Genomic DNA, 25,014 nt, shown 5'->3' with positions numbered 1-25,014 from the left:
TAAACTTCATGCAGGAAAGGTCATGTCTGCCTTCATGACTGCAGAAGTGCCAGCACCTGGCACGGTGCCTGGATGTAGCCAGTGTTTCATAAATATTCATTGGCTGTGCTTCAGGCTGAGACATGCATTCCTTCAACTTTAAAGACAGCAGACTCCTGGGGCACCTGGTGGTTCAGTTGGTTCAGTGTTTGACTCTTGATTTTAATTCAGGTCGTGATCCCAGGGTTGTGGGATAGAGCTCCACTTTGGGCTCCATGCTGAGTGTGGAGCCTGCTTCAGATTCTCTCTTTCTCATTCTCTCTCTCTCTCTCTCTCTCTCTCTCTCTCTCTCTCCCATTGCCCCTCTCTCCCACTCCCCCCACTCTCTAAAATAACAGTAATAATGAAAACTAAAGACAGAAAACTCCTGTTAGAATATCTACTCCTACTAAATGCTCTCAAAACAAGAACTCACTAGCTTCACCATTTAGCACTGAATTTGTCACTTTGTTACAGATTTATGAATGTAATACTGCACCCATGGAAAATGTTGGAGCACCTCAGATAACACTACTCTTATCACTGATACATCTGATACAGGTAATAGAGATATACAACTGTGTTTATAGATATATAACAATAGATATAGATATAATCTCCTATTGGTTCTGTTTCTCTGGAGAACCCTGACTAATACACCTCCGTGTGTCTCAAAGCTGACAAAGAAAGCAGAGGAGAACCACCAAGAGATGTGGGAAGCTCCTTCATCAAAGACATAACGGAGAGTCCACGTGCTAAGACTTTCACCCTGCTGGTGCTGTTTGATCCAACCACATTTAACAGCTTTTACACATGGATTTTATGTACTGGCATTACAGTGGGAAGAAACATCTAGGGGAAATCATACAGCTGTTTTCTCAGAATTTTGCTTCCCAGTAAATGAGCGGGATCCATCCCTGGTGTTGAGGGTATGATAAGGAGTCACCACCCAGAGACAGCACTTGCAGATGCTACTACTGATTATGCAATGACCATCTTCACCCATCGTCAGTAGTTCTCAGACTAGACTGCACATGAGAATCACCTAGCACAGTACTTCTAAAATTAAATGCTCATGCAAATCACCCAGGAGTTCTGCTACAACACTGATTCTGGTTCAGGGGGCCAGTTTTACATTTTTAATTAGCACCTGCTGACTGTTATGCTGTGGTCCATGGGCTACACATTGAATAGCAAATATTTATGATGCTTTTAAAAATGAACATTACTGGGTGCCCTCAGATATATATAATCACAATCTTAGAGGAGGCCTGTGCAAAGATTTTTAAAGCTCCAAGGTGATTCTAAAATAAAACAAGGGCTCAGACTATTACATTAAATTAACCTACCACAAGAGCCATCATTACATTGGAATTATACAATCTTGTAAGAATACATGACACAGTAATATTTACAAATGCTATCATTGACCACAAGATTGTAACTGGTGAACATCAACTGAAATATTTCTAGAATGTGGGGATGTCTTCGGAGGCAGGGAGGTGAAGAAGAGGAGGGCTATCATACCTGAAGCTCTATCCTACAGAACATCATACAACCTGGGAAAGCAAGACCCTCAGGTTGGAAGGACCCTAAGAGACCAGCTCATTCACCCTCTGCCCAACTTACCCAGTGTGTCTGAGGGTGACTCCTGGACACTAACCTGAGGTCCTGTTTCCCTTTATTTACTAAGACATGTGAAGTGATAACCTCTGTAATTGTCACCTGTGTCTGCAGCATCCCTTATCACATCTCCCATTGTGCACATCCCTGGCCCTAGAGGGCCCTGGATCCCAAAGGAGTCTAGATCCTAAAGGAACTCATTAAAGACACAGAAATTACCCAGGACTCCTTAAGATAAATGCTCTCAGAGTCTTGGAGTGGTGATTGACTACATCACTGACCACACCTGACTAAAGGTGGCAATGGAGAGCAGCTCATATATGGATGAGTAGTCACTGCCTGTTTAGGGAATGGGCAGTAGTCCTGTGGGGCTGGAGCCTACAATTTGGGAGGTGAAGAAGGATGGTTGGAGAAGCCATGGAAATTAAGGGATCAGACTGAATAGCCCGAAACATCTTACAATGTAAGAGGCTTTATCCTATGGCCAAGAAGATGTCATCAGTGGTCTTTGAACAAAGTGCCATGAAAGACAAGTATTTTTGAAAGATTCCCAGGGTGGCATACTCTCTCACTACAACCTAGTTCCTCATAAACATTCTCAAGGGGAGAGTTAAACCTGCAGCTAACAAAAATTAGATCTCTATGACGCAACCATATGCAGGTACATAGAAAGTACTGGAATAAGAGAAAATCTAAACTCTCCCAGATTATGTTCAATTCTTCCTCATGCAGAGATAGAAAAAGAAACTCAGATCTGAATCCCACTGAGGTACTTCTACTTCATTACCTCTCTTGGAAAATCTCCATAGAACTCTGTCACCACCATCATCTCTACCACTCTTCCTATGTGTCAGATTACCTCTTATTTTCCAGTTCTTCCTTGTACTGTGATTGATCACAAGGCCATAGGTGACATTTATAAATCCTTCTTTCACTAACACATTCTATGTTCTCATTCGCCATTATCTCTGTCTGGATGGGAGTTTTTTCCTTAGCAGTATCATGCAAACCTTCATTCCTAGGAAATCTGTACCCTCATTGGTCTTGCCTTTATTAGGTTGTTATAGTTTCCATTAAGATTTATTATTAGACAAAATCTTAAGTGGCACCCAAAGAATTCCCCAGAATTTCAGACATGATCCTAGCTGCACCATTTGTGTACAGCAACCCAGATTCTCCTTAGTAATCAACATCACCACCTCAGGCAGAATGGCAACTCTTCTCTTTGTGCATCAGTTCACATAAGAACAGCAAAATGTCCAGATGGTGGGCTCAATTTCTAATTCAGTGAAACCATCGTTATGGAAAGCCACCCCCTGATAGAATCACTCCTCTCTTCAGAACTATATAAGACACTGCTTGTGCACCATTTTCAATTCTTCAGTTTCATTTTTTATTTTAGCCACAGCTTCAGTAACTGCACTGACTTCAATGAGCTTTATCAGAAGCTACCTGACAGCACGTTACCTCAATTCTGCTGCACATGCTCCTTGTTTTCTGCCCTGGGACTTCTCTTACCTCACGAAACAGGATGCTATGGGGGAACTTTCTCAGTACTCATATTTGTATGAGTGCATGATCCATTTTGAGTGAATTGTTGTAGAGATTGTGAGGTATGCATTGAGGTTCATTTTTATTTTTTGCATATGGAAATCTGATTTTTCCAGCACCGCTCATTGAAAAGATAATTTTCCATAAATTATCTTTGCATCTTTGTCAATAATCAGTGGACAACACTTGAGTGGATCTATTTCTGGACTCTATGTACTATCCTATACTGTTACACTCATCAATAGTTCTATATTTTCTCCAATACCATAGTTTCCTGATTATTTTAATTAACAGTAAGTCTGGAAACCAGGCAACATGAGTCCTTTTAGTTTGTTTACTTTTCCAAAATCAGTTTTAATTTTTAGTTTCTTTGCCTTTACATATGAATATTATAATCATATTGTTAATTTGTATCAAAAAACTGGGAATTTTGATTGGAATTGTGTTCAATTTCTAAATCAGTTTTGGAAGAGTTGACATCTTAACAATATTGAGTTTTCTATCCATGACCATTTTACATCTACCCATTTTTTTATTTGACTTCTTTAATCAGTGTTTGGTAGTTTTCAAGATATAGTTCATTCATATATTGTGTAAGATTTATACCTAAGTATTAAATGTTTTGGTGTTAGTGTAAATAGTACTTTAAAGAGTTTTTCTTCCACTTTACACATGTTTATTTCTAGGTGATATAAATATAATTTTAATATATTAATATTATATTTATACACAGAAATGAAACTTCTTAATATACTGACCTTGTATCCTATGTTATTACTAAACTCACTAATTCTAGAACCATTTTTTATGTTCTTTGGGACTTTCTAAATAGACAATCATGTTGTTTATGAACAGAGATGGTTTAATTTCTTACTTTCCACTCTATATACTTTTTATTTGTTTTCCTTGCCCTTTCTCACTGCTTAGGACTTCAAATACAATACTGAATAACAAGGGTGAGAGCAAACATTTTTACTTTGTCCCTGAACTTAGGGAGAAAGTATTCAATCTCTCACCATCAACTATGATATTAGCTATAGTTTTTTAGAAGTTGCTCTTCCATTAGGTGGAAGAAGTTTCCTCTATTTCCAGTTTGCTGAGAGTTTTAATCACAAACTGGTTACATTAATGTTGAATTTTTTGTCAAAGGCTTTTTCTGCATTTGTTCAGATGATTCTTTTTCCCAGGTAAATCTCCCTTTTTAATAACAAAGGGTCACTTGGTAACAACTGTACAATACACTTACCCACAGAATTATACTTTGGGACACAGCCTTAATTAAATGGTTTCTTTGAGGTTTAACACCATGCTGATTTTAAAATCATATGGCTTTTCCCATTTGCTTTATTGATTGATCGTTTAGATTGATTGGTTTTTGAATGTTGAATGAACAGCTTTTCATTCCCATGATAAACCCCATTTGATAGTGATATATAACCCTTTTCATGTATGGTTAGATTCTGTTTGCATTAATGAGGATTTTAGTGTGTATGTTCGTGAGGAATATTGGTCTATAGTTTCCTTATAATTTCTTTATCTGGTCTTGATATCAAGGCTTCATAAAATGACTTGAGAAGTATTTCCTCCTCTTCTAAATATGGGGAGAATTGCATAGAAAGTATCCTTTTTCCTTCATATAATTGATCAGTAAAGCCATCCGAAGTTTTCTTTGTCAGAAGGCTTTTACCTACAAACTCTGTTTCTTTAATAGAAACAATGATTCAGGTTATCTATTCTTTGTGAGTAGGCTTTGGAAATTGTGTTTTTCAACAAATTTGCCCATTTTATCTGAGCTGTAGCATTTATGGGCATAAGATTATTCATAGTATTCCATTATTATTCTTTGAATGACTATAGGGCTTTGTAGTGACATCTTATATATCTTTCCTAATATTTATGCTTTGTGCCTTTTCTTTTTTCTCCTCTTAATCATTCTGACTAAAAGTGTATTTACTTTAGCTAATTTTTCAAAGAACCAACTTTTGTTTTCATTTTTTCTGTCTCATTTTTCTGTTTGCAATTCATTGATTTCTGTTCTTTTTGTTATTTCTTTTCTTGTGCTTGCTCTAATTTCCTCTTTTCCTCCTTATATCTTTAGGTTGGAAGCTCAGATCATTTATTTGAGAACTTCATTCATTTGTAATATAAGCATTCAGTGCCATAGATTTTCCTTTAAGCACTGAGTTAGCTGTATCCTACTAATTTTGATATGCATCTTTCACTTTATTTTAATTCAAAATATTTTCTAATTTCCCTTGTGGTTTCCTACTCTACCTATAGGTTGTTTAGAAATGTGTTGCTTACTTTCCAAGTATTTGGATATGCCTATTCATACCAAATACAAAAATCATTTCCAGGTATATTGTAGATGCGAATGTGAAAGATTTTCAAAATAGAATGGAACAAGGGCACTTGGGTGGCTCAGTTGGTTGAGTGTCCAACTTCAGCTCAGGTCATGATCTCCCCATGAGATCTTGCTGCTGTCAGCCTGTCAGCGCGCAGCCCGCTTCAGATCCTCTGCACACCCCACCCGCCCTCCCCACTTGCACTCTCCCAAAAATAAATAAATATTTTAAAAATAGAATAGAACATAAAATCTTCTAGAAGACAGTATAGAGTATCTTTAGTGTCTTGGATTTAAAATAATTTTGTTTTGATTAAAAGCTCTACATTTAACAATTTTAAAAAATTCTGTCATCAAAAGACACCATTAAGACATCAAAAGATACCATTAAGGATAAAATTCAAGTCACAAATTGCAAGATATTTGTGGAGTGGTGTCATCAAGATAGCAACATAAATCATTCCCAACTTCAGTTCTCTCACCAGAAGACCAAACTTTCCATTGACAAGACACCATGTGAAAATATCAGGACATGAAGTTGAGGCTAAAGTACCACAGAGACCAAGAAGGACTGCATTAGAAGAAGAGGAATAGATGAATTCACTATTATAGTTGGAGACTTCAAAATCCATCCCTCGGAAATGTACAGATCCAACAGGTAGAAAATCAGTAGAAATGCAGTTGAACTCAACACCACCACCTATCAACTGGACATAATGGACATCTACTGACTACTTCATTCAACAACAGCACAATACATATTCTTCTCAAGCTCATCAGGCATTCTGCCCACAAAACAGACCTTAACAAATTTAAAAGAATAGACATCATACAATGTCTGCTGTCAGACCACAGTGGAATTAAACTAGACATCAATAACAAAGATAGCTGGAAAAAATCCCAAAATAGTGACTAAGCAACACTTGTAAATAAAATATAGGTCAGAGAATAAATCTCAAATTTATTTTTAAAATAGTTTAAAAATTAAAACACAACTTATCAAAAGCAGTGCTGAATGGGAACTTTACCACATTGAAAGCATTTGAGAATCATAAAATGGAAATCAACTTACATCCACATTTGTTACAACAGACTTCTCAGACTCTAGCCTCAGCATAGACAAGAAAACAATTCATGCAATGCCACATCTTGTCATAAACTGAGCATGTCACCACTCCTTACCTCTCTTGTGTTTTGTCAGGTTTTCCCAACTCTAACCTTCCTTATACAAAGAACCTACTGTCTACTCTCATTAAAATGTACTTAAGGCTCACTTATCCTATATATGCACAAACTTTTTATATCCTATTAGAAGGTGTGCAAAGGGGAAAGAGAACACTAGGATAGCAAAAGATTGACACCATGTCTTAAAGGAATCAGCCAGACTTAAATAAAATTGAGTTAAGTCTAGGTGTGGTTTAGATTCTAAAGGTAGCATGTTAGAGAAACTTCACATATTCAAACTTACCTTGAAAATTCCCTTTCAACTTTTAATACCCCACTTACATCAGTAGACAGGTCATTATCCAAACAGAAAACCAAAAAGGAAACAATGGCTTTGAATGACACACTGAACCAGATGGATTTAACAGATTTATGCCATCCTAAAACAGCAGAATATACATTCTTTTCAAGTGCCCACAGAACATTCTCCAGAATAGATCATATATTAGCCCAGAAAGTAAGTCTCAACAAATTAAAAGACTGAAGTCATACCATGCATCTTTTCTGACCACAGTGTTATGAACTAGAAATCAACCACAAGAAAAAATCTAGAAAGACCACAAATACATGAAGGTTACAATAACATGCTACTAAACATGAATGGGTCAACCAAGATATCAAAGAAGAAATCAAAAAGACATGGAAATAAATGACATGAAAACACAGTCATCCAAAACCTTTGGGTTGCAGCAAAAGAGGTTCTAAGAGGGAAGTTTGTAGCAATGCAGGCTTACCTCAAGAAGCAAGAAAAATCTCAAATAAACAACTCAACCTTATACCTAAAGGAGTTAGAAAAAAGAAGAATAAACATGAGAAGGAAGAAAATAATAAAGATTAGAGCAGAAATAGCTGATATAGTAACTAAAAAAACAATAGAACAGATCAGTGAAATCAGGAGCTGGTTCTTTGAAAAGAATTGATAAACAAAATTGATAAACCTCTAGCCAGACTCATAAAAAAAAAAAAAAGAGAGAGAAGACTCAAATCCACAACTATAAGGCTAATAAATCTTTAGAAATCATGAAAGAACATCCAACGGGAAAAAGACAGTCTCTTCCAAAATGGTGCTGGGAAAACTGGACAGCAACATGAAAAGGATGAAACTGGACCACTTTCTTACACCACACACAAAAATAAATTCAAAATGGATGAAAGACCTAAATGTGAGACAGGAAAACCATTAAAATCCTAGAGGAGAACACAGGCATTAACCTCTGACATAGGCCATAGCAACTTTTTTTAAATGTTTAATTATTTTTGAGAGAGAAAGAGAGGCAAAGAGAGAGGGACAGATCCAAAGAGGGCTCTGTGCTAACAGTAGAGAGTCCAACGTGGGGTTCAAACTCACGAAATGCAAGATCATGACCTGAGCCAAAGTTGGACACTGAACCAACTGAGCCATCCATGCACTCCTGGCCATAGCAACTTCTTACTAGATATGTCTCCTGAGGCAAGGGAAACAAAGTCACAAATAAACTATTGGGACTACATCAAAATAAAAAGCTTCTGCACAGTGAAGGAAAAAAACCAACAAAACTAAAAGGCAACCTACTGAATGGGAGAAGATATTTGCAAATGACATATCTGATAAAGGGTTCATATTCAAAACATAAAAAGAACTGATACAACTCAACACTCAAAAACCAAATAATCCAATTTAAAAATAGGCAGAACACATGAATAGACATTTCTCCAAAAAAAGACATACACATGGCTAACAGACACATTAAAAGATGCTCAACATCAATCATCATCAGGGAAACACAAATCAAAACTACAATAAGATATCACCCACACCTGTCAAAATGGCTAAAATCAACAATGCAAGAAACAACAGGTATTAGTGAGGATGTGGAGAAAAGGGAACCCTGTTGCATTGTTGGTGGGAATGCAAACTGTGCAGCCACTCTGGAAAGCAGTAGGGAGGTTCCTCAAAGTTAAAAATAGAACTTCCTATGATCTAGCAATTGCAGTAGTAGGTATTTACCCAAAGAATAAAAAAATACTAATTCGGGGCTCCTGGGTGGCTCAGTCGGTTGGGCAGCCGACTTTGGCTCAGGTCATGATCTCGCAGTCCATGAGTTAGAGCCCCGCATCGGGCTCTGTGCTGATAGCTCGGAGCCTGGAGCCTGTTTCAGATTCTGTGTCTCCCTCTCTCTGACCCTCCCCCGTTCATGCTCTGTCTCTCTCTGTCTCAAAAATAAATAAACATTAAAAAAAATTTTAAAAAAATACTAATTCAAAGGGATACATGCACCCAATGTTTATAGCAGCATTATCTACTATAGGCAATTATGGAAATAGGCCAAATGTTCACGGACTGATGAATGGATAAGGAAGATGTGGTATATATAACCAATAGAATATTATTCAGCTATAAAAAAGAATGAAATTTTGCCATTTGTAACAATATAAATGGAGCTACGGAGTATTATGCTAAGAGAAATAAGCCAATTAGAAAAAGACAAATACCATATGATTTCACTCATATGTGGGATTTAAGAAACAAAACAAACAAGTGGGCGCGTGGGTGGCTCAGTTGGTTAAGCAACTGACTTTGGCTCAGGTCATGATCTCACAGTGGGTGGGTTTGAGGCCCGCATCAGGCTTCATACTATTAGTGTGGACCCTGTTTGGCTCTCTTCTTCTCCCTCTTTCCTCTCTCTGCCCCTCCTCTGCTCACACTTTCTCTCTCTCTCAAAAATAAGTAAATAACCTTTAAAAAAATGAAACAAAGCAAACAACCATAGAGGAAAAAAAGAGAGAGAGGAAAACGAAGAAGCAGGCTCTTAACTGTAGAGAACAAACTGATGGTTACCAGAGGGGGGATGGGTTAAATAGGTGATGGCGATTAAGGACGGCACTTGTTGTGATGAGCACAGGGTGTTGTATGGAAGTGTTGAATTACTAAATTGTACACCAGAAACGATATTACACTGCATGTTAACTAAATGGAATTTAAATAAAAACTTAAAAAAAGAAAATAAAAGAAAAGCTGGAGGAAAAAACAAAATAACCAAATTTAAAAATGGGCAAAGGAGACATATAAATGGCCCATAGGCATATGAAAAAAAAATGCTCAACATGACTAATCATCAGGGAAGTACAAATCAAAACCACAATGAAGTAACACTTCACATCTGTTAGGATGGCCATTATCAACAAACAAACAAACAAACCAACCAGAAAATAGAAAGTATTTGTATGGAAATGGAGAAATTGTAGCCTTTGTGCACTGTTGGTAGAAATATAAAATAGTGGAGCCACTATGGAAAACAGTGTGGAATTTCCTCAAAAATTATAAATATAATTCTCAAATGATCCAACAATCCCACTTCTAGGTATTTATTCAAAAGAAATGAAAACAGGATCCTGAAAAGATATGTGTGCTCCCGTATTCATTGCAGCATTATTCAGATTAGCCAAGAGACAGAAACACCCTAAACATTTATCAGTGGATGAATGGATAAAGAAACTGCAGTATATACATAAAACAATATTATTCAGCCTTAAAACAGAAAGAAATCTGTCATATGCTACAAAACATAAATTTGGAGGACATATTATGCTAATGTCAGTTACAGAGACATTACAGTTAGAGAGAGATAATTACTGCATGATTCCACTTACATGAGGTTTCTAAAGTAGTCAAACCCATAGAAGCACAAAGTGGAATACTGGTTGCTCAGGGCTGGGGAAGAGGGAAATGAAGAGTTGCTGTTCAGTGGGTATAGAGTTTCAATCATGCAAGATGCAAAAGTCCTAGAGATCTGCCCTACTACAAAGTGCATAGAGTTAATAGTGCTCTACTGTGCAATTACAAATTCACTAATAAGGTAGATCTCATATTATGTGGGGTTTTTTGCCAAAATAAAAAAAAAAAGAAAGAAAGAAAGAAAAAGAGAAGAAAGAAAAAAAGCTGGCTGGCTCCTGGAGCTAAGATGGCAGAGGAGTAGGGAAACCCTAAGCTTGTTTCATCCCTTAACACAGCTAGTTTTATCGAATCATTCTGAACACCAAAAAAAATCAGGGGTCTGAGAGAATGAAAGCTGCAAGACTAGAACAGAAAAGCAACCACCTTTTGGAAGGGAGAAAGTGCGAAGAGTTTACAGGAGGAGATATTGCTCTGGGTACAGCAGTAGGAGGGAGCTGGCTCACAGAAGCTACTGCAAAGTAATATAAGCAGGGGAGCACAAAATCTGAACTTTTAGCAGTCTGCTACCAGTGAGGGAAGTGCCTGGCTTAAAGGCGCTCAAGTGGTACAGCAGGAGAGAATCCCGGGAGTGACAGCATGGTCTGACGATCCCTTGGGTCACAAGGAAGATGGGTTGTGCAAATGGGCTGTGCAATTTCCAGGCATAAGAGAGGGGACTCCCTCAGGTTGAGGGCAGTACGCAGGGGTGCTGGCTTTCTGTTCTGACATAAAGTCCGAACAGCTGCACTGTCATGCCACTGCTTTTTTTGCACAGACCAGCAAAAGTCAAAAGCATGGTAAGACCCTCCCCTAGAGGAAGAGCATGGGTCTGTGCTGCAGGAATCCTTAAATTTGGAGTTTTGAAGCTCAGTCACGAACCTGAGATTAAAAAGTTGGACACAGGCAGGGGGAACGCAGGGTTCTGATGGAAATGACGTGTGATTAATTGCTCCTCTGTGAAGTTTTCCTGAAGAGGAAGGGGTGCAAACTTTCAGCTCCAGGGCTATAGAACTGGGACGCAGATATCAAAATACAAGGAGCACTGAGAAAACTCCCATTAAATTCAACAAAAGCCAACTATCACCAAGGCATATCATAGTCAAATTCACAAAATACACAGGAAAAAAAAATCATGAAAGCAGCAAGGGTAAAAAAAGTACTCAAACTACAAGTGAAGACAGATCTGTAAAGATCTGCCCACAGAAACTTGCCAGGCCAGAAAGGAATGGCAGGATATATTCAACGTGCTGAATGGGAAAAATATGTAGCCACCAATTCTTTATCCAGCATGCCTGTCATTCAGAATAGAAGGAGAGATAAAGAGTTTCCCAGACAGACAAAAAATAAGGACGTTGTGACCACTAAACCAGCCCTGCAAGAAATTTTAAGGGGAAACTCTTTGAGTGGAGAAAAAAAAAGACAAAAAAAGACCAAATGCAACAAAGACTAAAAAGGAACAGAAAACATCACCAGAAACACCAGCTCTACAGGCAACACAATGACAGTAAATTCATATCTTTCAATAACCACTCTGAATGTAAATGGACTAAATGTTCCAATCAAAATACACAGGGTATCAAAATGGATTAAAAAAAAAAGAGCCAACTATGCTGCCTACAAGAGACTCATTTTAGACCTAGAGACACCAGTAGATTGAAAGCGAGGGGATGGAGAACCATCTGTCATGCTAATAGATGTCAAATGAGAGCTGGAGTAGCCATACTTACATCAGACAAACTATATTTTAAAGCAAAGACTGTAACAAGAGATGAAGAAGGGCATTATATCATAATTGAGGGGTCAATCCATCAAGAAGATCTAACAATTAAATATATTTATGCCCCAGCTTGGAAGCACCCAAATATATAAATCAATTATTCATAAACATAAATAAACTCACTGATAATAATACCATAATAGTAGGGGACTTTAATATCCCACTTCCAACAATGGACAGATTGTCAAAGCAGAAAATCAACAAGGAAACAATGGCTTTGAATGACACACTGGACTGGAAGGACTTAACATATATTCAGAACATTTCATCCGAAAGCAGTAGAATACACATTCTTCTCAAGTGCACATGAAACATTCTCCAGAATAGATCACATACTGTTCACAAATCAGCCCTCAACAAGTACAAAAAGTTGAGATCATACAGTGCATATTTTTGGATCATGCTGTGAAACTTGAAGTCAACCACAAGAAACAATGAAAGCCCTCCAATACATGGGGGTTAAGGAATATCATACTAAAGAATAATGGGTGAACCAGGAAATTAAAGAAGAATTTTTTTTTAAATACACGGAGGCCAGGGGCACCTGGGTGACTCAGTCAGTTAGGCGTCCGACTTCAGCTCAGGTCATGATCTCACAGTTCGTGAGTTCAAGCCCCGCATCGGGCTCTGTGCTGACAGCTCAGAGCCTGGAGCTTGCTTCGGATTCTGTGCCTCCCTCTCTCTCTCTGCCCCTCCCCCACTCACGCTCTGTCTCCCTCCATCTCTCAAAAAATGAATAAACGTTAAAAAAAATTTTTAAATACATGGAGGCCAATGACAATGAAAACATGAGAGTCCAAACCCTTTGGGATGCAACAGACAGTCCTATGAGGAAAGTATATTACAATTCAGGCCTATCTCAAGAAGCAAGAAATGTCCCAAATACACAGCCTAACTTTACACCAAAAGGAGCTTGAAAAGGAACAGCAAACAAAACCTAAACCCAGTAGAAGAAGGGAAATCATAAACATTGGAGCAGAAATAAACAATATACACACAGACAAACAAAAAACAGTGGAACAGATCAACAAAACTAAGAGCTGGTTCTTTGAAAGAATAAGCAAAATTGATAAACACCTAGCCACAGATATCAAAAAGAAATGAGAAAGGACCCAAATAGATAAAACCATGAATGAAAAAGGAGAGATCACAACCAGCACCACAGAAATAAAACAATTATAAGAGAATACTATGAAAAATTATATGCCAACAAATTGGAAATCTGGAAGAAATGGAAACATTCCTAGAAACTCACAAACTACCAAAACTGAAAGAGGAAGAAATAGAAAAATTCAAAGATCCATATCCAGAAAAGAAATTGAATCAGTAATAAAAAAATCTCCCACCAAACAAGAATCCTGGGCCAGATGGTTTCTCAAGGGAATTCTACTAGACATTTCATGAAGAGATACTACCTATTCTCAAACTCTTCCAAAAAACAGAGATGGAAGGAAGATTTCCCAACGCATTCTATGAAGCCAGCATTACCTTAATTCTAAAGCCAGACAAAGACCCCATTAAAAATGAGAATTACAGGCTAATATCACTGATGAACATGGATGCAAAAATCCTCAACAAAATACCAGCAAATATAATTTAACAGGACATCAAAAAAATTGTTCACCATGAAGCTCAGAGCCTGGAGCCTGCTTCAGATTCTGTGTCTCCCTCTCTCTCTGTGGCTCCCCTGATTGCTCTCTCTCTCTCTCAAAAATAAATAAACATTAAAAAAATTAAAAATTAAAAAAGAATTGTTCACCATGATCAAATAAGATTTATTCCTGTGCTGCAAGTATGATTCAATATTTGCAAATTAATCAATATGATACACCACATTAATAAAAGAAGGATAAGAACCATATGATCTTGTCAAAGATACGGAAAAAGAATTTGACAAAATATAGCATTCCTTCTTGATAAAAACCCTCAAGAAAGAAGGGACAGATGCAACATACCTCAACATCAAAAAGGCCATATACAAAAGAACCACAGCTAATATCATTCCTCAACGGAGGAAAACTGAGAGCATTTCCCCTACCATCAGGAACAAGACAAGGCTGTCCACTCTCACCATTACTATTTAACATAGTACTAAAAGTCTTAGCCTCAGCAATCAGACAACAAAAAGAAATAAATTGCAGACAAATCAGCAAGGAAGAAGTCAAACATTCACTGTTTGCAAATAACATGATACTCTATGTAGAAAACCCAAAAGACTCCACCAAAAAATTGCTAGAACTTGTACATGAATTCAGCAAAGTCGCAGGATATAAAATTAGCATGCAGAAATCTGTTGCATTTCTATACACCAGTAACAAAGCAGCAGGAAAAGAAATCAAGGAATCAATCCCATTTGCAATTGCACCAAAACCAATACGATATCTAGGAATAAAACTAACTAAAGAAGAAAAGACCTGTAGTCTGAAAACTAGAGAACACTTAGGAAAGAAATTGAAGAGGACACAAAGAAATGAAAAAGCATTCAATTCTCATGGGTTGGAAGAACAAACATTGTTAAAATGTCTATACTACCCAAAGCAATCTACACATTTAATGCAATACCTATCAAATACAATCAGTATTTTTCACAGATCTAGAACAAACAATCTTAAAATCTGTATGGAAGCACAAAAGATCTTGTTAGTCAAAGTAAAATCCTGAAAAAGAAAAACAAAACTGGAGGCATCACGATTTCAAGTTTCAAGCTATACTACACCTGTAGTCATCAAGACAGTCTGGTGCTGGCACAAAAAGAGACACACAGATCAATGGAGCAGAGTAGAAAATCCAGAAACAGACCCACAACTACATGCCAACTAATCTTCCACAAAGCAGGAAAGAATATATAATGGGAAAAGGTCCCTTCAGCAAATGGTGTTGGGAAAACTGGCGACATGCAGAAGAATGAAACTGGATTACTTTCTTACACATTACACAAAAATTCATTCAAAATGGATGAAAGACCTAAATGTGAGACAGAAAACCATTAAAAGTCCTGGAAGGGAACACAAGCAGAACATCTTTGACCTGGGCCAGAGCAACATCTTACAAGATACCGCCAAAGGCAAGAGAAATAAAAGCAAACATGAACTAATCGGACTTCATCAAGATAAAAAGCTTCTGCACAGCAAAGGAAACAATCAACAAAACTAAAAGGCAGCCTGTGGAATAGGAGACAATATTTGCAAACAACATATCTGATAAAGGATTAGTATCCAAAATCTATAAAGAACTTATCAAACTCAACACCCTCCAAAAAAAGTGTCTAAAGAAGACATCCAGATGGCTAACAGATGCATGAAAAGATGCTCAACAAAACTCATCATCAGGGAAATACAAATCAAAACCATGATGAGATACCACCTCGCACATGTCAGAATGGCTAAAATTAGTTAACACAAAAAACAACAGGTTTTGGTGAGGATGTGGAGAAAAAGGAGCACTTGTGCACTTTTGGTGGGAATGCAAACTGGTGCAGCCACTCTGGAAAGCAGTAGGGAGGTCTTCAAAAAACCAAAAATAGAATTACTCTACAATCCAGCAACTGCACTACTAGATATTTACCCAAAGAACACAAAAGTGCTGATTTGAAGCAACACATGCATCCTGATGTTTATAGCAGTATTATCAACAATAGCCAAACTATAGGGAGAGCCCAAATGTTCAACAACTGATGAATGGATAAAGAAGATGTGGTGTAGATATACAATGGAATATTACTCAGACACCAAAAAGAATGAAATCTTGCCATTTGCGATGACATGGATGGAGTTTGAATGTATTATGCTAAGTGAAATAAGTCAATCAGGGAAAGACAAATACCATACGATTTCATTCATACATGGAATTTAAGAAACAAAACAGGCTGATGTATGGGAAGCAGTGGGGCCAGGGGTGGGGGGGGGGGTGGGGAGAAGAGAGGAAACAAACCACAAGAGACTCTTGATGACACAGAACAAACTGAGGGTTGATGAAGGGAGGTGTGTGGGAGGTGGGCTAGATGGGTGATGGGTATGAAGCAGGGCACTTGTTGTGATGAGCACTGAGTGTTGTGTGTAAGTGATGAATCACTGAATTCTACTCCTGAAACCAATATTGTACTGTATGTTAACCAGCCAAACTTTAAATTAAAAAAAAAAGTTATTTCCAAAGAAAAGCTGGAGGCATCACAATTCCAGACCTCAAGTATATTACAAAACTATATTAATAAAAACAGTATGGTACTGGCATAAACATAGACACATAGACTAAGAGAACAGAATAGAAAACCAAGACATAAACCCACAATTATATGGTCAATTAGTCTTCAACAAAGGAGAAATTGAATGTACAATAGAAAAATACAGTCTCTTCAACAAATGTTATAGGAAAAACTGGACAGCACCATGCAAAAGAATGAAACTGGACCATTTTCTAACACCATACACAAAAATAAATTCAAAATGGATTAAAGACCTAAAGGTGAGGCCTGAAGCCACAAAAATCCTAGAAGAGAGCACAGGCAATAATGTCTCTGACTTTGGCCACAGCAACATTTTTTTAGATATGTCTCTGGAGGCAAAGGAAATAAAATTAAAAGCAAACCATTGGGACTACCTCAAAATGAAAACTTCTGCAAAGAAAAGGAAAAAAATCAACAGAATTAAAAGGCAACCTACAGAATGGGAGAAGATATTTCCAAACGACATATCTGATAAAGGGTTAATATCCAAAATATATAAAGAACTGATACAACTCAACACTCAAAAAACAAATAATCCAATTAAAAAATGAGCAGAAGACATGAACAGACATTTCTCCAAAGAAGACATACAGATAGCCAACAGAGACATAAAAAAACACTCAACATCAGGAAAACACAAATCAAAACCACAAGGAGACATCACCTCACACCTGTCAAATGGTTAAAATCTACAATACAGGAAACAACAAGAGTTGGCAAATGTGAAGAAAGGGGAACCTTCTTGCACTACTGGTGGGAATGCAAACTGGTGCAGCCACTCTGGAGAACAGTATGGAGGTTCCTCAACAAGTTAAAAATAGAACTATCCTATGATCCAGTAATTGCACTACTAGGTATTTACCCCCAAAATACAAAACATTAATTCAAAGGGATTCATGCACCCTAGTGGTTATAGCAGCATTATCTACAATAGCCAAATTATGGAAGCAGTCCATGTGTCCATAGACTGATGAATGGATAAAGAAATACACACACACACACACACACACACACACTGGAATATTATTCAGCCATACAAAAAAGTCATGAAATCTTGCCATTTGAACAACATGGATGGAGCTAGAGAGTATTATGGTGAGCGAAATAAGTCAGTCAGAGAAAGACAAAGCCATATGATTTCACTCATATGTGGAATTTAAGAAACAAAGCAGAGAAGAAAGCAAGAGAGAAACCAAGAAATAGACTCAACTACAGAGAACAAAGTGATGGTTACCAGTGGGGAGGCAGGTGAGGGGGATCAGGATAGCACTGTGTAATGTAAAGAATTGTTGAATCACTATATTGTACACCTGAAACTAATATAATACTGTATGTTAACTATATTGAAATTAAAAAAGAAAATCCCCCAGCAAGGGACCCCATTTTATAGTAATATTGTCTATCAGTAGGTCAAATGTAGCCAGTTTTTCCTTTCATTTTTTAAACAGCTAATACTTCTTTAGTACAGCACCAATGAAATGCATACCTGTATTTACACAAAGGGAAAAGATATGTATCTCTACACACTAGACTCTTACATGGCATGTGAGGTACTCATCATTCATTTATTTTCCCTTTTTCTCTCTCTCTCTCTGCCCTCTGTTGCTTTTTGAACATCTATGATCCCATTTATATAAACTAAAATTAAGATTATCATATATACCTGTGTTTCCTGTACAGTCCCATTATAGTCCCAGACCCCTTTTACTCTCAAAATATACTACAGTTTGAAGTATGAAGATGTAACACAGCAGACATCCTCTGTGGTGAGACAACAGTTCTGGAGTTTGATTTTGATGGTTATATGAATCCATATATGTAATAAATTATCATAAACTACACACAAAGACATCATCATCATCATCATCATAATCTTCATAAAAGAATGAGTGCAGCAAAACTGGTAGAATCCAAGTTTGTGGTCCAGTTCATTGTGATGTGCTAGTCAATTTCCTAGTTTTGTTAACGTGTTCTACTTATATACAATGGTACCACTGAAGGAACCTAGATGAGGTACAAATTATCTTTCTGTACTATTTTTTTAAATTTCTTGTGACTCTGTAATTATTTCAAAATAATATCTATCTATCTAACTATCTATCTACATGGCAGTCTAGGAGGAAGCAATTTCTCACCACATCCCCTTATCCACCTTTTATCTAAGTTGAGCTATGTGGCTGAGTCCTGGAGAACAAAATGTAGGTCAAAGTGATGTATGCCATTTCTGGTTCCAGTTCATTGAACTCTTCACTGTTGTCCTCTACCCACTGTCTTCCTCGGGGCTGAATGTCAACACCTGAGGTGACTATGGAGCCTCCATCAACCTGATGACATGAAACATAGGGCTCTCCATGTGTCAATGCCAACTCAATTTTACATGAGCAAGAAAAAACATTCACTGTATCACACCACTGAAATTTCAGGGTTTATTTGTTACACCAACTACTGTACCTTAGGTAACACATGGAGAATATTAAAATAAATCAGCAAGCATAATAGTAAATGGAAAAAGAAAAACTGAATAATAACCCATTTTCATAAATACATAGACACACAAACAGTTCTTTGGGTAACTGTATGGAAGATAATATGAATCAAGAAATGAAATATCAGGGGCGCCTGGGTGGCTCAGTCGGTTGAGCGTCCGACTTCAGCTCAGGTCATGATCTCACGGTCCGTGAGTTCGAGCCCCGCGTTGGGCTCTGTGCTGACAGCTCAGAGCCTGGAGCCTGCTTCGGATTCTGTGTCTCCCTCTCTCTCTGACCCTCCCCCGTTCATGCTCTGTCTCTCTCTGTCTCAAAAATAAATAAAAAAAACATTTAAAAAATTAAAAAAAAAAAGAAATGAAATATCATTTGATGCAGTCCCACTTGTCTATGTTTAGTTTTGCTACCTAGGCTTTTGGTGTCAAATCTAAGAAATCACTGCCAAGATCAATGTCAAGAAATTTTCCCTATATATTTTCTTCAAAAAGTTTTACAGTTTTAGGTCTTCTATTTAACCCCTTACTCTATTTTGAGTTGATTTTGGTGTATGGTGTAAGATAAGATATCCAACTGAATTCTTTTTTCATGTGGATATCCAGTTTTCACAACACCACTTGTTGAAGAGACTATCATTGCCCCATTGCATGTTCATGGCGCCCTATTTGAAAATCAGTTGATTGTATATTACATGAATTTATATCTGGGTCCTCTACTCTGTTCCATTGGACTGTATGTCTATCTTTACACCACTACCTTACTGTTTTGATTTCTGTGGCTTTGTAATATATTTTGAAATTAGGAACTATGATGCCTCTAGCTTTGTTCTTTTTGCTCAAGATTTCTTTGGTTTTGCAGAGTCTGATATAGTTCCATATGAATTGTAGGATTTTTTCTATAAAACACGCGATTGGGATTTTAATAAGGATTACTGTGAGGCACTGGGTGTCATACGTAAGAGATGAATCACATGGTTCTACTCCTGAAGCCAAGACTACACTGTATGTTAATTAGCTTGAATTTAAATTAAAAAAAAATATTTTTTAATGTTTATTCATTTGGGGGAGATAGAAAGACAGAGACAGAGTATGAGTGGGGGAGGGGCAAAGAGAGCAGGAGACACAGAATCTGAAGCAGGCTCCAGGCTCTGAGCTGTCAGCCCAGAGCCCGACGCAGGGCTCTAACCCATGAACTGTGAGATTATGACCTGAGTTAAAACTGGAGGCTTAACCAACTGAGCCACCCAGGGGCCCCTAAAATAATTAATTAAAAAAGAGGAAAAAAATAAGGATGGCAGTGAATCTGTATATTGGGAAATATGGACATCTTAACAATATTAATTCTTCCAATCCATGAACAAGGGCTGTCTTTCCATTAATGTATCTGCTTTAAATTTTTTTATCAGTGTTTTATAGTCTTAATATACAAGTGTTCCACCTCTTGGTTAAGTTTATTCTAAGTACTTGATACCTTCTGATGAGACATCAAACTTAAAAGCTTCTGCACAGCAAAGGAAACAATATGAAAATGCATCCTATTGGATGGGAGAAAATATTTGCAAATATCTAATTAAGGGTTAATATACAAACTATGTAAGATTCTCCTACAACTCAACAGCAAAATAAAAATAAATAACCTCATTAACAAATGAGTAAAAGACTTGAATAGACATTTCTCCAAAGAAGATGTACAAACGGCCATTAGGTATATGAAAAAGTTGCTCAATATCACTAATACACCAGGGAAATGCAGATCAAAAACCACAATGAGATATCACCTCATATCTGTTAGGATGGATATTACTTTTTTAAGATAACAAGTGGTCAAAAAGGAGAACCCTTTTTTTTTTTTAATTTTTAATGTTTATTTATTTTTTGGAGAGAAAGACAGAACTCGAGTGGAGGAAGGGCAGAGAGAAAGGGAGACATAGAATCCAAAGCAGGCTCCAGGCTCGAAGCTTCACAGCTTCAGCACAGAGCAGCATCAGCACAGAGCCCGACGCGGGGCTACAACCCAAGAACCGTGAGATCATGACCTGAGCCGAAGTCAGATGCTTCAAAGACTGTGCCAACCAGGTATCCCCGAAAAAGAGAACTCTTACGTATAGTTGGTGGGAATGTACAGCCACAATGGGAAATTGTAAGGAGTCTCCTCAAAATAACCAAAAATAGAACTACCATGTGATCCAGCAGTCCCAATGTGGGTATATATCCAAAGGAAATGATACCAGGATCTCAAAAAGGCATTTGCACTTCTGTGTTCATTGCAGCATTATTTATAAAAGCCAAGATATGTAAACAACCCAAATGCCCATCAACAGATAAATGGATAAAGAAAATGTAGTACATACATACAGTGGCTTACCATTCATCTTTTTTAAAAAAAGAGAAAGAAGTCTTAAAATTCATGACAACGTGGATGAAACTAGAGGATGTTATGCTAAGTGAAACAACCACAAACTGAAGGACAAATACTGCATGATTTTATTCTGGATAAGAGGTGTCTAAAATGGTCATAACCACATACAAGGAGAATTGAATAGTGTTTGTTGGGGGCAGAGGGACGAAGAAATGCAGAATTGGTTTTTCAATGGGTATACCTTTCTGTTACATAAGATGACTAAGTTCTAAAGATCTGCTGTACAATATAATACCTACAGTTAATAATATGGCATTGTGCACTCCAAAATATGTGAAGAGGATAGATTCCATGTAAAGTATTCTTATCAAAAAAGAAAAAAACACAAAAGAACACATGGAAATTCTTGGATATTATAGATATATTTAATATCTTGGTTGTGGTGATAGTATCATGGGTGTATGCATAAGTCTAAATTCATCAAGATGTCTACATTAAATGTGTGCAATTTTTATCAATTATACTTCTGTAAAGCTAAAAACAAATGGAGTTTAAGCAAAGTGGAAGTTTGGGGGGAAATATAAAAATTCAATTTTTTGTAGGTTAAGATTGAAGTGCTCATAGAGCATCAAGGGGAGAGGTCTACTGTGAAGATGAAAACAAAAATTGAGAACTTGTAAAAGATTTAGACTTCAGATAGATATGTGGAGGTAGGCAGTATTTTTGAGAGGATTAAAATAATGGATTTAGATGCTATCAGAGATAACAGGAAATGAACAGTCCAAAGTTAGAATTCTAGACAATGCTATACATGGGGCTGACTGAAAAATCAATGGCTTTTCCCTTATTTCTGAGGTGGGGGAAATGAGAAGAAATTCTAAAATTAGATAGTCTGAGATCTTAGGCTCAATATTGACCAATTCTGGGACTTTGGCAAGTTATCAAATTCCACATTTTCAATCTTTAAGATGGTAATAAGATTCCTTTGTGGAGTAATCATAAGAGTAGCATAAGTTCATGGATGTACTATTTGTTGAAAAAATTCAAAATACTAAGTAGGAGGAAGACAGCCTTAAACAGTAAGGCTTTAACCAGGCTCTGGCTTTCCCATACCTGTGTGAGTAACTTATAGAGTTCCAGGTATGGGTTAGCTCCCAGGCAAAAACAAACTATTGTAGCAAATGAGATAGAAAGTTCATTTTAGGTTCAGATCAGGTCAAAAAGACAATGTAGACATGAAAATAAATCAGAGGAGAAGAGGAGACAAAATAACGCGAACCCTTGTTCAGGAAGAGGTACGTAAAAATCTGCGTTCAACAATGAAAGTCCAGTTTAGTGAAAGTAAGCAGAGGAGTGAGAGGCTTGAGTTTTAGTCAATATTGACCTGGGAGAGCAGGGCATTACTTAAAGCAGAGTTTTAGTTAAAAAACAAACAAAACATATAATATAAACTAATTTAATATATATAATATATTATAATAAAAATAAAATAAAATAATAAAAATATATATAATATATAATTATATATAATATAATAAAAACTAATAACATATTAGTTGTTTCACAACTGGAAACAGAAAGCTCAATTAAAAGTTTAAAAATAATGTTTCTTCAGGGTCACCTGGGAAGAGCAAATAGAAAGAACCTGCTAGCAGGTCATTGGGATCCCCTTTCTGAGTGCAACCACATAACCCCACTTCATTTGTATTATGTACTGAACAATTATTTAGTAGGTCTTTTTAATAGAAAAATTCATGGTGAGAGAAAAAAAAGAAGCCTGGGTCAACATCAGTGTATCTACTTGATAAAATTATGTAAAAATCCTCAGCTTTACCATTATACAGAGAAGGAAATTTTCTTTTTGAAAAGGAGTCTTCCCAGAGCTCCCATCATGTCTCTGTTCCTCAGGCTGTAGATGAAGGGATTCAGCATGGGGGTGACCACAGTGTACATCACGGCCATGACGGTCTCCTTAACAGCAGAATTATTAGCTGAAGGGCACAAGTAGAGACCGATAACTGTCCCATAGAAAAGAGACAGCACAGAGAGGTGGGAGCCACAGGTGGAGAAGGCCTTGCGGATGCCCCTGGCAGAAGGGACCCTGAGGATGGAGATCACAATCCGTGCATAAGACATGACAATGAGTAGGAATGGGATGACGAGAATGAGCCCTCCCATGATAAATATCACCAACTCATTGACTCGAGTGTCAGAGCAGGCCAGCTTCAGCAGAGCAGACATGTCACAGAAAAAGTGGGGGATTATGTTGTCGGCACAGAAACACAATCTGGCCATGAGGAGAGTGTGTAACATAGCATGGAACATGGTCAGCACCCAGGACAGCACAACCAGGGAGAGACAGAGCTTGGAGCTCATGATAATGGTGTAGTGGAGGGGGAAGCAGATGGCCACATAGCGGTCATAGGCCATGGCCACTAGGAGGAAACTCTCCAGGTCTGCAAAAAACAGAAAGAAGTACATTTGGGTCAGGCAGCCAGCAAAAGGGATGGATGAGTCTTGGCTCTGCATGGTTTGCAACAATTTCGGAATGGTCACAGAAGAGAAGCAGATATCAGAGAAAGACAAATTGCTGAGAAACAAATACATGGGTGTGTGCAGGTGGGAGTCCAGGCAAATCAGGAAAATTATCAGGAGATTCCCCAGTATGGTGATAAGATACATGGCCAGGAACAGGACATAAAACGGATTTTGTTGCTCTGGCTCAATTGGCAGGCCCAGAAGGAGGAAGTCTGAGACAATAGTTTGATTTCTTCTTGTCATGGTCTGTGTCCTTTAGGAGGAAATAATGGTGTCCATTAAAAAACTGAATAAAAATGAAAATATTTCTAAGATACATGGTCTGTAAGCTGTTCTGCAACAGATTGATTTCATCCTTGTTATCCACAACACTCTATAACCACAAATATAACAGTTCACTTAACCTAATCATTTTCTGGCTCAATTTTTTTTCTAGTTAATTAGCATTTAATAATATTGACTCTTCCATACCTTCTGAAACATTCTGATCCCTTCTGTGCAATCATCCTGTTTCTTAGCTCTTCTTTCTCAATAACTGTGATTGGTGTCTTCCATAACAGAATTTTATATATTGGTGTTTTCTTGGGCTTTTTTTCCTAAATCCTATTCTCTTATAATGCTACATAGACAGCCCTAAAAGAGTTGCTTACTCCCATGGCATAAATTACCATCTAAACCTCATGGATAGACCTCTATCACTGTCAGAACTGTATTCCCAACTGTGTAGTGATTATCTCATCATAGAATATCACAAGCATTTTCAGCTCCACAGACCGCAAATAAAGCTCATGATCTCACCCTGCTCCTCTCCTAATCTGTGCCTCCAAGTCTCTCATATCTCAGTAAAAGAAATCCAGGTTCAAGTCATACACCTGAGAGTTTTCTTTTACTCCCTCCTTTCTGTCATTATCAACATCCAGTCTATGAAGTCCTATATATTCTGACACGATAAATCTCTTTCTCATTTATCCACTCCTTATCTCAACCATCACTATCCTGGCTGGGCTGACATCATGTCTTGTCTGCACTATTGAAACAGCCTCTTCACTCATCTCCTTGTGTCCATGCTTGAATACTCTCCTTTAATATCCTTCGTTCACACTGCAGTATTCTAAGATGAAAATCTGATCATCATTCTCCCTAAAGTCTTCATAGATTCTCACTGCTCTTAAGATAAAGGCA

The 25,014-nt window shown here is 37.4% G+C and overlaps 2 protein-coding genes across 3 annotated transcripts in view; one reads left to right on the top strand and one right to left on the bottom strand.

The window, feature by feature from the left end:
- Positions 1-869, top strand: part of LOC122206469 (olfactory receptor 1L4-like) — a 47,804-nt gene extending 46,935 nt beyond the window's left edge. For both annotated transcript variants that reach the window (XR_006196465.1, XR_006196469.1), the window contains 2 exons: positions 496-579; positions 696-869. The gene's annotated coding sequence lies outside the window, so the exon portion shown is untranslated. The remainder of the gene's footprint in view (positions 1-495; positions 580-695) is intronic.
- Positions 870-23,130: 22,261 nt separating this feature from the next.
- Positions 23,131-24,075, bottom strand: LOC122206369 (olfactory receptor-like protein DTMT). The gene has a single exon (XM_042915466.1). The coding sequence runs from the start codon at positions 24,073-24,075 to the stop codon at positions 23,131-23,133; it is 945 nt and encodes a 314-aa protein (XP_042771400.1).
- Positions 24,076-25,014: the final 939 nt, after the last annotated feature.

The sequence above is a fragment of the Panthera leo genome, chromosome E1, assembly GCF_018350215.1.
Source record: "Panthera leo isolate Ple1 chromosome E1, P.leo_Ple1_pat1.1, whole genome shotgun sequence".
Lineage (NCBI taxonomy): Eukaryota > Metazoa > Chordata > Mammalia > Carnivora > Felidae > Panthera > Panthera leo.
The sequence above is the reverse complement of the archived record's forward strand: the minus strand, read 5'-3'. Positions and strand labels throughout refer to the sequence as shown.

Excerpts from the sequence above, each read along its gene's own strand:
- LOC122206369 (XM_042915466.1), bottom strand. The coding sequence starts at position 24,075 with ATGACAAGAAGAAATCAAACTATTGTCTCAGACTTCCTCCTTCTGGGC.